This window comes from Ostreococcus lucimarinus, chromosome 11, assembly GCF_000092065.1.
Source record: "Ostreococcus lucimarinus CCE9901 chromosome 11, complete sequence".
NCBI classification, from domain to species: Eukaryota; Viridiplantae; Chlorophyta; class Mamiellophyceae; order Mamiellales; family Bathycoccaceae; genus Ostreococcus; species Ostreococcus sp. 'lucimarinus'.
The window spans coordinates 460,986-476,454 of NC_009365.1; the positions used below are offsets into that span (position 1 = coordinate 460,986).

Genomic DNA, 15,469 nt, shown 5'->3' on the forward strand with positions numbered 1-15,469 from the left:
CGCGCGCGCCAGCCTCTCTCACCGTCCGTTCGCGTCGTCGCTCGCGCGCGCGGCGATGACCGCGCACGCGCGCGTTTATTTTCCCGCGTCCTTTCGCCGTGGTCCCGATCGCGCCGTCTGAAACGTGCGCGATCTCCAAACTCTCTAACCCTGGCGCGCGCGCGTTTGCCCGATTTGATTTTTCGTTTCTGTTGGACGGGAAAGAAGCCCAGCTGGGTGGTTTCGACGATCGATCGCGCGCCGCAGTCGCTGACGCTCGAAGTCGCGCGCGCGCGGTATGGGTGACTCCGTGCCAAACTTCTTCGGTGGCCAAGGCGGCGGTGCCTCGGGCCTGAGCTTCGGCGGCGGCGCGTCGTTCGGCGCCGACGCCGGTCCGTTGTTTGAGATGAAGTGTGGGAAACTCGTTCGCGATGGGGCGAAAATGCGCGCAGATCCGCGTCGAGGGACGCTGAAAATCGTGAAGAGCGAGGTCGATGACACGTTGAAACAGATTCAGTGGGGAGTACGAGATCCATCGACCGCGTTCGAGGCTGAGGATGATTTCATCATCTTGCCAGACGAGGCGGTGCTGAAGACGATGAAGCGCGACGGATGTTTCATGTTGGCGTTCATCGAGGAACGCGATCGAGACATGTACTTTTGGTCGCAAGAGAGCGATGGAAAAGACGCCATGGAGGCGAAATTGCTGAAGTTTAATCGCGCGGTGAACACGAACGTCGGCGAAGCGCTCGAAGAGAATATCGCCGCCTCGGAAGCGCAAACGGCGATGGAGACTGGCGATGCCCCGAATGCGGTACCCTCGGAAACTCCTGCGGCAACGACGTTGATGCCACCGCCGGCGAACGTGATTCCTTCGCCCGTGGATCCGACGCCCGCGCCGACGTCGTTTCCCGCGCAAACGCCGGCGGCGCCCGCCAAGGTGAGCGAAGGTATGCGAACGCCCGCGAGCGCGGGGAACTTCACTCCGATTGTGAGCAGCGATGCTTTGAAGGGTGTGTTCGCTAGTCTCGGTGGGGCGACGCCGCAGACGCCTCCCGTTGGTTTGCCTGAGATTTTGACACCAGAACTTGTCGGGCCTTTGCTTCGAGACGAACAAATTCGAGGACGCTTGTTGGAGTATCTGCCGGAAGAACATCGCGAGACGCAAGACTTGGAGGAGCTCATTCGCACTCCACAATTTCGCAGTCAGTTAGAAACGTTTAGTCAGGCACTGCAGAGTGGAGAGATGGACATGGCGCAGTTTGGGTTGAAACAAAATGGCGTGGCGAACCTGGAGACCTTTTTAAAGGCGATTCAAGCCGAGGTTGATGAATCTAGCGGTAAGAACGAAGAAGAGGACGCGATGGAGAGTTGAGTAGTTGAGGCGATTAGATTTAATCATGAGCTCACAAATTCGAATCAAAAAGTCAACGCGCTCGATTCAAGCCGTTCCGACAAACGGCGTCGAGAGTTTTGAGCGCGCGCCGTGCCTTCAATCATCCCTCGGCGCGGCGATGCGCTCCGAGACGAGTCCACAAAGAATTTTGTTCGGCATACCGACGCATCCGCGCGAATTCATCCTCCATCACGTCACCGTACGACCTTCTCGCCGTCAACGCCTCTTCGCATCGCCGCAACGCCCCGCCGAGCGCTCGCGCGAACGTCTCGTCGTCCAACACCTCCCCATCGCCGTCGCTTTCATCCGCACACGCCACGCCAGCGTTCACGAGCCCTCCTCGTTCGCTCTGCACCCCTCTTTCGACGGTCTCGTTCTCCACCTGCGCCCCTCTCGCGCGCGTCGTCTTCGTCGTCTTCGTCGTCTTCGTCGTCTTCGTCGTCTTCGTCCCGTCCACCGTCGTCGTCTCCGCTCTCACCGAGACGCCGTCGGCGTCGGCGTCGCGCATTTCGCGCCCCGATCGCGCGCGCCCCGTTCGCCCCGAACGCGCGCGTCGCCCTCCCGCGTCGCCCTCGCGCGCGTCGCCGCGCGTCCCGACGATTCGCGTCGCCCGCGTTGACTCGACGGTCCGTCCGAATGTCCGAATGTCCGAATGTCCGAATGTCCGAATGTCCGAATGTCCGAATGTCCCAGGGTTGTCTTCTGTTGCCCGGCGCCGCGGCGACGGCGAAGCGCGACGCGCGATGCTGCGTCGACCGCGGCGGAAGGCGCGCGCGCGAGCGACGCGTCGCGACGAAGACGACGATCTCGATCTCGATCTCGATCTCGACCGAGGCGCGGTGCGCGTGCGACCGGCGCCGCGCGCGAGCGAAGACGACGAAGAATCCGCGCGCGCGCGACGGGCGTGGACGTTACGCGGCGACGAGGGGGGCGCGACGCGCGATGGACGGCGAACAGCGACGGGAGGACGCGAACGCGCGAACGATGGGACGCGGACGCGACATCGCGGATTCTTAGCCAAGATGGAATCGACGAAGATGGACGCCGAGGCGCTGCGAGAGAAGCTCGTCGCGGTGCGAGAGAAGACGCAGGAAGCGATGAAGAAGATCGAGGTGCCCAAGGTGGAAGATTTGAGAATGCTCATAGAAGACATACGACAAGAGCAAACGGAAGCGAAATATCATCCAGATCGGCGAAGACTGGAGAGCGTGGCGGATTTTTTTGCGTACACGGAGGAAGAAGGTGATTCTCGCAATCGAATCGAATCGCAACGCGCGCGCGGCGACGCGACTTTGACGCTCCCGATGACTGACTGGTGACGACGCACGAACGTTCGAATGAGCAGGAAGAAAGTTTTTCGACGAAGTGGATCGATCGAAAAAGGGCAAGCTGACGTTGGATGATTTAAAGTTTGCGATGAAGAAGAGGAATTTGCCGCAGTCGTACGCAAAGTCATTCATGGAAAAGGCAAAGGGGCCCAAGATTTTCGCGCGAACGATCACGTGGGGCGATTTTCAAAGCGTGATGAACGAGCGAGAGTCGACTATGTTGCGTACGTTTAACTCGATGTCCGCCTCGCGGAACGGGCTGTTAAAGACGTCCGACGTAAAGCAAGTGCTCGAAGGTTTAGGTTTGGCCGCCACGGACGAAAACGCACGAGCAATGGTGCGGCATTTGCGAGGAAGTTCGGAGTATTCACGACAGGGCTACGTGACGTACGGTCAGTTTCGTAACTTTTTGATGCTCATGCCCCACGAAGTTGCGCGCGAAACTGATCCGTCGAGATTATGGTTCGAGGCGGCGACGATTGTACAGTTCAGCGCTCCGCCAAGAACTGGTAGCATAGCTATGGCGGCTCGCGCGGCGTTCGCGGGTGGCCTAGCTTCAGCGACGACGACGAGTATGATGCATCCCTTAGATACGCTGAAGACTCGCTTACAAGCCGCAGTCGGGAAAGGGCCATCGCTCTTGGATTTGATCAAGAGTGTGCCAAAACTCGGTCCTCGGAAAATGTATCAAGGTATCATTCCATCGGTGACTGGAAACTTTGCCGGGCATGGCTTACGAACGGCTACGTACGAAGTCGTTTGCTTGGCTCTCGCACCGGCAGTCGCGCTTCCGATGATAACAGAGACTACGATTCAAGGCGTGGGATCAGGTTTGGGAACGCTATTCGGAACATGCGTGCGGATCCCTTGTGAGGTTTTGAAGCAACGTTTACAAACGGATCAGTACCCCAATGTCTTATCCGCATTTAAGGGTATCACATCGACGAATCCGCGTGCGCTGTACGCAGGAACAGCCGCTACGCTGACTCGGGAAATTCCATTTTACGTAACTGGTCTTATGATTTACGAAAACTTGAAAAAAGGCGCAGTCGCGCTCAAGGGGGGACGCGAACTCGAAAACTATCAGGTAATCATGGTGGGCGCGTGTGCTGGTGCGCTCGGATCCGTCATGGTGAATCCATTCGACGTTATGAAGACGCGCACGATGACGGGGTCGGTGCCACTCGGACAGTCACTTTGGGTGTCGATGGCACACATCGTCAAAACTGAAGGACCACTCGCGCTGATGAAGGGTGCCATACCTCGCATGGCCTGGATCGCACCTCTCGGTGCGATGAACTTTGCGGGCTACGAACTTGCAAAGAAGGCGATGAACGCGCCGGAGGGAGAAAAGAAGGCAGAAAAAGAAGAGTCGATGCGCACTGCGCCTCCGGAGGAGTAGCGATGATGAAGCATATTTATAGACCGTCGAGCGACTTTTAGACTAAACACTACGATTTTAATGTGGTTACCTAAGCTAAACTAAAGTTCAATCTCATCCGGATCTGCGACTTTCGGCGGCGGCGGCGCACGTCTGGGCGGCGCGTTTCCGAACGGTCCAGGCCGAGGGACGGCGTAATACTTCACGTCGTCGTTGTTCCCAGCCCCACTAGGAGTAGTGATTTTCAGATCAAGCTCGAGTAAATCCATTAAAGCTTTCGTCTGAGGGTTGACGTCGACATCAGCAGGTGCACGCCCTTTACGACGGGTTTCTGAGGAAGGATCATATGCCGGCCGCGTGGCGACAAACTCGGGCGGAACCGTCGCCGATGATCCAGCCGCTTGCAAACGCTCGCTCACCCATTTCTTGTGTGGCTCTAAGTCAATTGCCTCGGGAGTTCCGTAGGCTGGCAGCTGTGCCGGTCGATGCGTCACGGAATGGTACTCATGATTGGCCTTTAAAATAGCGAGCCATTCCTCGTCGAGAGCAAAACCGCCTTCGGCGCTCTTCTCTGGCAAATCAATCACTTGTAAAAAGTCTCTGTGAGGCAAGCATTTATCTAAGGCCAAGAATTTTGTCGTTTTTTCGTCTTCGTGTTTGACTAGTGCCGCATACTTGACATGTAAATGCGCGGAGAACCAGTACTTTGGCTTCAACCTTTTCAAAAGTTCCTCCGCCGGCGGCGAGCCAAGGGTGTTGCTTTCGATCTCGTCCTTCAAAAACTTCTTCTTACGAAACAACTCGTGCTTGTTCCCAAACTGCGCGATCCCACGCGGCCAATCGTGGCTAAGGAAGACGTCTATCTCACTCTTTACTTGCTTCAGCTTGAAGACATCAAACTCTCGAACGTGATACGCCGTCTTCACTGCGTGTCCAGAATACGGCGGTCGCTCGTGATGCCCTTTCTTGTAATCGTGCGTCTTAAAGATCCCAGATAACCCACCGATACGTAAATCACCAAAGTTTACAACCCCTGAGTGCCCGACGTAGTAGATATTTGGTGCCACGTAGCCGCCGTAATACAGCTCCCACAAGTAATTGGACGCTTCGTGATTGCCTCCGATGAAAAGTGTCGGTATAGGCGCCGTCTTCTCACCGCTGTAGTACTTATAAAACGTCCCGAGCTCCTTGTACTTGTCCGGCACGGACATGCATTCCAAATCGTCCAAGTTTCGCACGGCTTGGAAATCGCCGCAACAAATCAGCAAATCAATTTTCACCTTCTCCACCACCTCCAAGTGCGCGATCGCGGCGTATATCGCATCGAGCTCGCCGTGACAGCACCCTTCGATCGCGATCTTCATCGCGACGTAGTGACACCGACCGATCGAGCGTTTCGACGCCGCAACACGCGCACGAGTGTGCGGGTCGTCCCCGGGTTTGCTTGGGACAAACGTGGGACAAGTAGTTTGCAACGGTCGCAGGAAGATGATTTAAATCGCGCATGTGCGTATTCTATCGCAATCACTATTTTCTAACGTGTGTCTAGTTTGACTTGTTCATGATCAATCGATGGCAATGACATAAGAACTCGACGTAGCTCATGCCCGCCGGACTGCGGTCCTCGCTAAGTCGGTTGTAAAACAATGCCTCGAGCGTGTCCCCGCGTTTGAGGATGCGAGCCCGCATGAAAGCGCCGCGTTGCTTACGAATGGCGTTAATAAAACTATTCAACGCCTTCGAAGCCGGAGTGTCGAGATTCGGAATCGTCGCTCGCGTAGAGACGATGTCGTCGACGTTTTCGGTGCCAAATAAATCTCGCAACGTCTCGACAGGAAGCTGTCGACCGATCCAGATTAAGATTTCTTGGCCATCTTCCAACAAGTACGCGCCATCTTGGTTGAGTTTCTCTGAACTTAGCCACATGCACGGAGGAATGGGCGGGAACGAAGAATCTTGAGGCAAGTCGTGGATGGAGAAGAGCCGCGGGTACACGGCGGGCGTCGCTAGCTCGGGCGGCGCGTGCAAAGCTCGGTAGAGCCATGCCGCTCGATCGTCCGGCGACGCGTCCGAGCGTAAGCCGTATGATTTGTGCAAACCCAAAGTGTAAAGCGGAAGCGTCTTCAAACCTTCGGGTAAGATGAGTTGGCCGCTGCTGTTGTTGCTTGCGCAGAATCGACGATATGCAAACAACGTCGCGATGCACTGTTGCAAAGATGCGTCTTTCGCCGAGGCGAGCGTGCCGTTCCCCGAAAGTAAGGCGTTCGCCGCTTTACGAACAGCCCAGTCGCTCTGTGCATCCAGATCTGCCGACCGAAACAGCGCACCGAGAACAGATGTAATCGGAAGAGCGATTGTGTGCACTCGAATTCGACGTTCCATCGACGTCGTTGAGTACAAGAGCGCGCACTGCACGTACGCCTCTCTACCGTCCACCAACTTATCTTCGTATCTCAGCGTCACCGCAATTGTCTTGTCGCTATCGATAGCCGGTAAATCTATGTCCGTCATCGTTCGTTTGCAGAAGAATCCATTATAATCTTGAACGCCCAGACCCGAACTCGCTCGAACGCGCATCACGGCTTCGAGTCCTTGCGGGCGGATGAAGTTCCACCTCAAGTCGTTGTGCAGTTGGGCGAAGTCTTGCTGGACGTTGAACCCTGGGTATCTGTATAACGAACCTCCGGTCAAGCGCGGTAGCACTCCGAGCGTGGCGACATCCACCGCCGAGGACACGCAGAGGAAGAGATCGATGCAAACTTGATGCTCCGCGGCGTACGTAGCCATGGTGTGATACGCCTTGTCAGCCGGCGCCATACACTTCAATGGCTCCTTTTCGATGTTCCCAGTGCGCTGCCCGGCAGTGCCCGTGCGAGCTTCGAGCTTGCCAAGGCCGACGTTCGGGATTGTCGCCATGAAAGCCATCACCTTGCCGCCCGTCGGTTTCAAACACTCAATTCCCGCCTTGATGGCCGCCGTCGACGCATTCGGACCAGGTGCGGTCGACGAGAACGTCTCCGGAATCATCTTTAGTAGACTTTCAATCGCTTCTCTATTTTTGGCCAAGGAGACGACGAGACCACTCTTCAGCGGCGCGTACGAGTCTTCCACGTCGGGAACGATGAGCATCGACGGTTTCTCGGCTCCATCCTTGAGGTGATAGAAGTGAATCGCTGAGTCAACGGTGGCGATCCCCACCTGAGCATCTTTGGGAACGCTATCTAACGTTCGCATGATGACTTCGCACGCGCTCGTGGTGACACCGCTGTGAATGGCTTGGGACGTGACCTCGATTAAGAATAGATACGTCGGCGCCATGGGCGGTCGCACCATGTACTCTTGCGGCGCCACGTACTCAACCGTCCCTCTACACAGCTCTTGTCGCTCCGTCCAATCCGTGCGCTTACCGTTCGCTCCTAAGTTACACATGTACTCGTGCGGAACTTCGGTGACGAAATAGCAAAAGTTGCATTCAAATCTCAAGTGGTCCAGGAAGCGCATGTACGGGTTCATGTACGCCTTGCACCGACCGCATCGAATCGGACCCGTCTTGCCGTTATCTATCAAATGAATCGGCGCTTCCTCGGGATGCGGTAGCGCTAAAGGACGAGTCATGATGCTCAGCGGCATTCCGCTCGTCGTCAGCAAGTCTCCCGTGTTCGGTAAGCTGCTCAGCGTCGATCGCATGTATCTCGGGTTGGCGCTCCCCAAGTCGCATCCGACGTACTCCAACGTCGCCGAAGGCGGATGCGTGGCCTGATCCATCTCGCTTCTCGTGTTATACGTCACCCTTTCCTCGTGACTCGCGTACTGCGGTCGCGGAATCTGCGACGGATCTATCCTCGACGTCGCCCCCGTCGCGCTCGCCGCGCCCGGCATCGGCCTGTGCGGATGCGACGCCGGTACCGGCGCCGCGGGTGGCATCACTCCCATCCCCACCGCGCCTCCTCCCGCGGGCATCATCATCGTCGGCGCCGGCGGCGCCGTCGTCGTCGCCGTCGTCGTCGCCGCCGCGCCGTCGCCGCGCCACCCGTACCCCCCGTGCTCCGTCCGATCCGTCGGAATCTGCATCTGCGGGTACGTCCGTCGCTGCGGCGCCGCGCTTCGCGCGTCTCCCGGTCCCATCGTCCCGTTCGTCTGCGCGCAGATTTCGGTCAGACTTCTATTCAGATTTCCGACGCGTCCCGACGCGCGTCTCCGTCTCGAATCGTTCGACCGCGATCGCGCGACGCGCGCCCTTCGTTCGCCGCCGTCGCGCGCGTCGCGCACTCGCGCGCGCGCGCGGTCGCGTCGCGCGAATCGCCAATCGCCAATCGCGCGTCGATCGTCGCGCGGTGTCCCTCAATCGACCGTTCGTGACTCAAAGCGACGATGCAGCGTATGCGCAAACAGTTCGACAGTCATTTGAATGCCGTCGCGACGCGCGAATCGTTCGATTCGCGGCGCGGCGTCGGCGCCGCAGACGTCGCGCGTCGCGCGTCGCGCGTCGGCGAGCGCGCGTCGAGCGCGGGTTCGATCGAGGCGTCCATCGGCGCGCTCGCGATGGCGCGCGCGATGGGACGGCGGCGCGGGACGACGACGAAGGACGACGGCGCGATCGCGACGCGGGATTCGCGACGCGGGATTCGGGACGGCGGGACGCGCGGCGACGCGGCGACGCGGGCGCGGCGACGGCGAAAAGCGATGCGGTGCGAACGCCGACGAGGCGACGCGAACGCGCGACGAGGCGACGACGCGACGCGACGGGAGGGAGGGATCGGGGATTCGGGACCGAGGCGAGCGCGGGACGCGATCGCGATCGGGCGAGCGAGGGCGCGGACGAAGACTGACGGACGCGACGCGCGCGACGCGATGACGCAGAGGGCAAATGGTGTGGATAACCGGGGGGGTGTTGGCGGTGGTGGTGCTGGCGGCGCTGGCGCGAGATTGGACGCGAGGGGGAGGCGGGGCGAGCGCGGGGGCGAACGGGAGGAAACTCTTGAGCGCGAGTTCGACGTGCAAACCGACCAAGGATTGGGAATTACCGGGAGGAATATTTGCGTACTTGGTCGGGGTGATATATCTGTTCATCGGGATCGCGATCGTGTGCGATGACTTCTTCGTCGCTTCGTTGGAAAAGATTTGCGAAGCGTTGGGTTTGAGCGACGACGTCGCGGGGGCGACGTTCATGGCGGCTGGTTCGTCCGCACCCGAGCTCGCTTCGAGCGCCATGTCGTTGATTAATAGTGGTACCGATAACGCTTTGGGCGTCGGTACCATCGTTGGAAGCGCGGTGTTTAACATTCTCGTCATCATCGGCACGACGGTGATCTTCGCGGGGCAAACTTTGAAGCTGGATTGGAAGCCTCTCGCTCGAGACTGCAGCTTTTACTTCGCCGCCATCGTCGGCATCGTCGCCACTTTCAACGGAGGCAGAGTGAATTGGTGGGAAGGACTCATTTACGTCTTTCTTTACTGCTTGTACATCGCCTTCATGTGGAAGAATGTGTACTTTATGAAACTTTTGGACGACAAATTCGGCGACTATCTCGGCCGCCCGGACGCGGCGGTGGAGATGGAAGAAGCTGCGGGCGGCGGTCTCGGTGCCCAGTCGGCGTCTAAGGCTACGACTTCTGCCATGAGTAAGGAACTGTCTTTCACGGGCTCAATCTACGTCGGCTTCGCCGCGCAGCGATTCAAGGCTGGCTTGGGGAACAAGCAGCACAGGGCAAAGGCGCTGAGTCCCGGGCAACTTCGAGCGATTCGAAACGCTACGGAAAAGGTGACTTGGAGTCATCATCACGTGAAGCACGCTCCGACCGAAGATGGCGTGGCGAGTGAAGACGGAGATGACGAGACGAATCCGTTCGTCATGCCGGCGGAGTGGAAGGATCGACCGATTTGGGCGCTCAGCCTCCCGTGGTACGCTTTGTTTACGATCTCGATTCCGCCGTGTCACAATCCGAAGTGGGAGAAGTGGTATTTTGGATCCTTCTTAGCGTCCATAGGTTGGATCGGAATCATTTCGCACTTCATGGTGGAGTGGTGCGCGAGAATCGGTTGCTTACTGAAGATTCCCGCCATCGTCATGGGGACGACGGTGCTCGCCGCCGGGACGTCGATTCCTGACGCGCTCTCGTCCATCTCAGTCGCGAAGGATGGCTTCGCAGACATGGCAGTCGCGAACGCGGTGGGATCAAACGTGTTTGATATTTGGCTGGGTTTGGGTCTTCCGTGGCTGTTATACCTTTCGTGGCAAAAACCGAGCTACATCACCGTGAGTACGACGGAACTCCTGCCGTCGTCGCTCATTCTCCTCGGCGTCTTGATTCTCTACGTCGGCACGGTAGCGTCGAAGGGATTCACGATAACGAGACAGATGGGTTTCATGTACATAGGCTTTTACATGTTGTACGCCTTCTATAATATCGTCCTCGTGTGGGTCGTGGATATCTATAAGCTCGAGTAGGACACAGTAGCAGCGATGTTTCTTTTTAATATCGAGAGAGAAACCTAAGTCGCATCAATAGGGCTTGTGTCGCACGCTCGACCCTCCCTTCGCGGCTAATCGAGCAGAGATGGCTGCTGCGCGCGCCGCGGCCTCGCTCTGCGCAGCCTTGGCGTCGATGTCAACTTTCGCCGGCGCCGGCGCCAGGCTAAACGAGCGCGGGTTCAAGAGCTTGGGCGTCTTCGCCAGCTCCACCCGAAGATTCCTCCCGCCCACTTGCATGCCGTTCAAAGCGCACGCCGCGAGCGCTTCTTTGTTTGATTCAAACTCGATGAAGCAAAAGTTCTTCCCCGGTCCCCCCTCTCGACACTCCGCGATGGAGCCGCAAAACGAAAACAACTGCTTCACCTGCTCCGTGGTGAGCCCGACGGGGTAGTTGGACACGTGCGCGGTGCGTCTGAGCTCCTCCGGCACGGGCGGCGGCGGCACGTTCACCACGCCCACCGCGTCCCCTCCGCTCGCGCCGGGCGGCGGCGGCGGCGGCGGCGGCGGCACGTCGTGCTTGAACTTGCAAATCACCCTGTCGCAGTTGCCGAGCAAAAAGTCTCGACACACCCCCGCCGGCGCCGGCTCCCCGCGCGCCAACAGAGGCACGCCGCGCGCGCGACGCTCGTTCACCAGCGGCCCGTCCAACGGCGCGCTGTAAAACACCTCAAACGGCGACCCCTCGATCTCGACCCCGTCCATCCTCACCGTCACTCGATACTCCCCTCGCTCTCGCACCGCGTACGCGCACGCGTGCTCGCCGTCGCCCTCGTCCCGTCCCTCTCCCGCCGCCACCACCTCCCCCCCTCGCCCCACGACCTCGAACGTCACCCTGTGCGCCCCATCGTTCGTTCGTTCTCCCTCACCGTCGCGCACGCTTACCGTGAACCCACTTTCCCGTCCCGCCGCGCCGCCGCCGACCCCCGCGCCTCGCGCCGTCGTCCGCCGCGGATCCGCCACCCCTCGCGCGTACCCGCTCCCCGTCGTCGCCGGCCCGATCGCCCGCGTCGTTCCCAAAGCGTCTGGGTCCACCCCCCGCGCGCGCAGCGCCTCGCGCGCCGTCGCGTCGTCGTCGAACCGATCGAATTGTTTCGCATCGCGCACGCGCCGTCCCGTCGGCGCGAGCGTCGGCGGGACGCGATGCGCGCGCTTGAAGGTGGCCTCGAACGCGGCGCGCGCCTCGGCGTCGCGCTCGGCGGTGGCTTTCTCGGTCTCGCGAAGCGCCGCGGACTCGGAGGGGCCGACGCCGAAGCGACGAAGCGCCATGGCGGCCGACAGTGGGGACGCGGACGCGCGCGCACATGTGCACACGTCGCTTTATTTGCTGACATTTTTTATATAGCGTCATTGGAGGTATTCTAGTACCTCAGCGTTCATATAAGGACGGTGCGTATACCTATTTACCAGAGAAATGGCAAAGGCCCTTTCGTCAACACGTGCGTCTTTCGCGGGACGACGGAATCATTCATGTGAGCGAGGGACGAATGCGTGCGTGAATGAATGAATGCATGAATGAATGAATGAATGCATGAATGCGCAATGAATGGGCGCGATGCGTGCGATGACAAACTGACAAACGACGGCGCGATGGCGACGACGGCGACACAACGCGAGCGGCGACGTCAACCGAATAAGGAAAAGGAGCACCGCGGACGACGCGCGGGCGAAGGCGCGCCGGGCGAGGGCTCGCGCCGACCGCGAACGGTTTTGGAGAGCGACGCCAGGAGAGGGGTGCCGGTGACGATGGCCTCGAGGGGAGATTTGAGGAGATCGCCGATGGACCAGTCGTCGCGGGGGGAGCGGCGCGCCGAGGGGTCGTCGGCGACGACGCGAAGCGCGGGGGGACGCGCGGGAAAGTCGTCGCGGCGGCGGCGGTCGAGAGATGATCTCGGCGGTGCTGAGGTGCGATCTTCCGCGGTCGGCGGATGGGGGGACGATTGGAGCAATCGAGCCTCGAGATCGGCGTCGCCGAACGGCCACGTGGGCGAGAGAGGCGACGCGGGCATGAAGTCAAACCAATGACGCGGCGTCGGCGCGGAGCGATCGGCGACGGCTTCGCGATGGACGCGGGCGGCGTCGTCCATTCGCGTGCGCGCGTGCGCGTGAATGAGCGCGTTTTCCAGCGCCAAGGCGTCGTAATCCGAGCTCCATCGCTCGCTCGCGGTCAAGTACTCGTCAAAACACGTCAAGACGTCACCCATGGCGGCGAACGACGGGCTCAGCGGATTCACGGCGCGTCTCGGCTTCTTCGCCGCGACGGCGCTGCACGAGGATTCTCGGCGCTCGCGCGCGGACTGTCCGGATCCGCTGGACGTCGTCAGTAATCGACGACCACTTCGCGATTTTCCTGACGCCGAGCGCTTCGGTTTCGTCGTGCTCGACCGCGGTTCGAGTGGAATCTTCTTCGCTCGCGGCGGAGTCTTCGGCGTCGCTCTCCGTCGCTTGCCCGCTCGAAGATTTTCCTCCTCCTCCTCCTCCTCCGCAGACGTCGTGAAATCGCTATTCATCGTCGTCAAGTCACATTCATCTTGAACGTCCGCGCCTCGTCGCACCGTCGTCCCTCGTCGCGCGTTCGTCGCCGTGGAATCTCCGCTCGCGCGCGTCCCGAAAGATTTCGTCGACCCGGGCGCGAGCGTCTCCGCCCGACCGCCACCCCCGCTCGGTTTCGCGTGCGTGTGTTCGCCCTCGTAGCACACCACCGTCTCCATTTCTCCATCCTCACTCGCGCGTCGCAATTCCGTCTTCTTCCTCGCCGGACACCCTCGCTCCGTGCACCGGTAATACGACCGCGGAAACGACGATCCCTTGATGTTCTTTTGCCCGTACTTGCGCCATCGGTACCCATCGGCGTGCGCGCTCGACGGCGCGTGCGCCGCGACCGTCGTCGTCGACCTCGACGTCGAGTGCGGATACGATCGTCGCGGTCGATCGCCGGCGTCGTCGTCGTAAACGCGCGTCCCGTGCGTCGTCGTCGTCGCCATCGTCACCGAGAAAAGTCAACCCGCGCGCCCTCGCCTCGATTCGATCGCCGTTCGTCGCGCGTCGCGCGTCGCGCGTCGCGCGTCGCTCGCGCGCGCGTCGCTCGCGCGCGTCGCGCGCGTCGATCGCTCCCGCCGTCGCCTCGCCGTCGTCCGCGCGCGTCGCTCGACGACGCGACGCTCCACCGCCGCGCGCGCGACGTTCTGTCGTCCGCCCGTCGTCGCGCGCGCGCGCGTCTCCGGGCGCCCTCGCGCGCGCCTCGCGCGCGCGCACTCACGCGCCAGCGCCGAATGTCTGTTTTTGCCCCGCCCCGCCCGATCGTCGCGCGCGCGCGATCGCCGGCGTCCCGGCGCGCGGTCTCCGGGCAGACGAATCGCCGTTCGCGCGTCCGAGTCATCCGTCCGCGGCGACGGGTCTACAGTTTCAGAGAGTCCCCCGACTGACGAGTCATGATTCGTCGACGGGGACTCTCTGAACCGGGACGTGGGATTTTTACCGTATGGGTCACGACTCCTCGTTCGGGGGTACTCGTATGAAACGCCGTAATTTTATTGATGCTAGGGTTTAGAAATTAGGGTTTACACGTCAAAAATCGCCGAGGTTCGATTACAAACGTGTCAAAAACGTGGCTTTTCTGAAACTCGATTTTTGCTAGGGTTTAGCGACTCCGGTTTTCCGGCGGAATTGCGTGCGGGCGGTTGGGGGCGGCGGCGTCGTCACTCCTCGCCGACGTGTCGGCAAAAGACAGAGAACAGTTCGCCCCCGTCGAAATGAGCGACGGTGCGATGCGCCCGTGGTTTCTTCGCGACGAGGATAGGCGCAGGAGCCTCGTATACGGCGTGGGTGCGGTCGCTTTCGCCCTCTTGGGGTTGGTCGTGACTACTGGTTCGAGGACGGAGTATAAGGTGGTTGCGTACAAGCCAAGTCTTTATGAACACGTCGGGTCGCATCAAGTCAAAGCCCACTATGACATTTACCCGGATACACATGACATTCACCAGGCAGATCACCCTTCTGAGGATCCTGCAGATCCTGAAGAGGAACTAGTTTACAAATATAATGGTAAGCATGTTTCTTCAGCAAACGAGAATCGGATTCGGGCACTGTACTCGCCATCAGGCTCGTCCTTCATAGATGTGGTCAAACGGGAAGGTGTGGACGACGCTACCATTTTCGAGACGTGTCTGTATCCAACAGTGACAGCTGAATTCAGGACGTACTACGGCCACGATCTGACAATCGAACCAGATACGACGAGCAAGGATCTAGGGAAGCCGGTGAACCAAGTCGAAGCACACCAATTTGGTTGCGTGTGGGAGAAGTTGTTGAATAAACTAGCGGAGTCGAACTGGAAATTCGTCACGTCCGAAACGATTATGACTGAAAAGACGTTCTATGAGATGCATATGATTACGTTCTCACGAAAAAAGACTACGTAAAATAGTTTTGATGTTGTTTAGATTGTCGTATGGGCAAACAGTTAGACATTCTCCACAGCTTCCATTCGCGCGACCAGAGCGTTGACGCGCTCTTCGAGTTCGTCGATGCGGCGCCTTGCGGGAACCTAAACCGGATACGCGCAAACCCGTGGGACAAGATTCGTCTCGCCGCGGCGAGACGAATCGGACCGCCCGTTTCGAATTTCTAGGAACCCCCTAGGGTTGTGACGGGGCGGTCCGTGTTTCGTCGTCAGTCTCGAAGGCGGGCGCCCCTCGGCGCGCGCGCGACGCGCGCGCGCCGTCTCTTCGTGACGCACATAGACGCATCATGGTGCGTGCGACGCGCGACGGCGACGAGGCGACGCGCGCGAAATAGACGCTCGATGCGCGCGCGCGCGATCGGGCGTCGGCGCGCGATGGACGGCGCGGACGACGCGCGGACGACGCGCGATGGCGATGGCTCTAGGGCTTGAAGCGCGATCGCGCGTTCGGGAC

At 59.8% G+C, this 15,469-nt stretch overlaps 9 protein-coding genes across 9 annotated transcripts; 4 read left to right on the forward strand and 5 right to left on the reverse strand.

The window, feature by feature from the left end:
- Positions 1-277: 277 nt before the first annotated feature.
- Positions 278-1,354, forward strand: OSTLU_26573 (predicted protein; the record flags this gene model as incomplete). The annotated part of the gene is made up of 1 exon (XM_001420313.1): positions 278-1,354. One exon carries the CDS (start codon positions 278-280, stop codon positions 1,352-1,354), a length of 1,077 nt encoding a protein of 358 aa, XP_001420350.1.
- Positions 1,355-1,475: 121 nt separating this feature from the next.
- OSTLU_26574 (predicted protein) lies at positions 1,476-1,883 on the reverse strand (the record flags this gene model as incomplete). The annotated part of the gene is made up of 1 exon (XM_001420478.1): positions 1,476-1,883. The coding sequence occupies one exon, from the start codon at positions 1,881-1,883 to the stop codon at positions 1,476-1,478; it is 408 nt and encodes a 135-aa protein (XP_001420515.1).
- Positions 1,884-2,397: 514 nt separating this feature from the next.
- On the forward strand, positions 2,398-3,095 carry OSTLU_17401 (MC family transporter; the record flags this gene model as incomplete). Its single annotated transcript, XM_001420314.1, has 2 exons — positions 2,398-2,617; positions 2,721-3,095. Coding segments are annotated over 2 exons (595 nt in total), but the record flags the coding sequence as incomplete, so codon positions are not given.
- Positions 3,096-3,259: 164 nt separating this feature from the next.
- OSTLU_25255 (predicted protein) lies at positions 3,260-5,448 on the reverse strand (the record flags this gene model as incomplete). Its single annotated transcript, XM_001420479.1, has 2 exons — positions 3,260-3,288; positions 4,314-5,448. 2 exons carry the CDS (start codon positions 5,446-5,448, stop codon positions 3,260-3,262), a joined length of 1,164 nt encoding a protein of 387 aa, XP_001420516.1.
- Positions 5,449-5,629: 181 nt separating this feature from the next.
- On the reverse strand, positions 5,630-7,963 carry OSTLU_44386 (predicted protein; the record flags this gene model as incomplete). Its single annotated transcript, XM_001420480.1, has 1 exon — positions 5,630-7,963. One exon carries the CDS (start codon positions 7,961-7,963, stop codon positions 5,630-5,632), a length of 2,334 nt encoding a protein of 777 aa, XP_001420517.1.
- A 1,147-nt stretch (positions 7,964-9,110) lies between these two features.
- Positions 9,111-10,403, forward strand: OSTLU_2890 (CaCA family transporter: sodium ion/potassium ion/calcium ion; the record flags this gene model as incomplete). Its single annotated transcript, XM_001420315.1, has 1 exon — positions 9,111-10,403. A coding segment is annotated over one exon (1,293 nt), but the record flags the coding sequence as incomplete, so codon positions are not given.
- A 183-nt stretch (positions 10,404-10,586) lies between these two features.
- Positions 10,587-11,258, reverse strand: OSTLU_26579 (predicted protein; the record flags this gene model as incomplete). The annotated part of the gene is made up of 1 exon (XM_001420481.1): positions 10,587-11,258. The coding sequence occupies one exon, from the start codon at positions 11,256-11,258 to the stop codon at positions 10,587-10,589; it is 672 nt and encodes a 223-aa protein (XP_001420518.1).
- A 1,491-nt stretch (positions 11,259-12,749) lies between these two features.
- Positions 12,750-13,537, reverse strand: OSTLU_26580 (predicted protein; the record flags this gene model as incomplete). Its single annotated transcript, XM_001420482.1, has 2 exons — positions 12,750-13,055; positions 13,109-13,537. The coding sequence occupies 2 exons, from the start codon at positions 13,535-13,537 to the stop codon at positions 12,750-12,752; spliced, it is 735 nt and encodes a 244-aa protein (XP_001420519.1).
- Positions 13,538-14,305: 768 nt separating this feature from the next.
- On the forward strand, positions 14,306-14,974 carry OSTLU_17407 (predicted protein; the record flags this gene model as incomplete). Its single annotated transcript, XM_001420316.1, has 1 exon — positions 14,306-14,974. One exon carries the CDS (start codon positions 14,306-14,308, stop codon positions 14,972-14,974), a length of 669 nt encoding a protein of 222 aa, XP_001420353.1.
- Between the last annotated feature and the right edge of the window lie 495 nt (positions 14,975-15,469).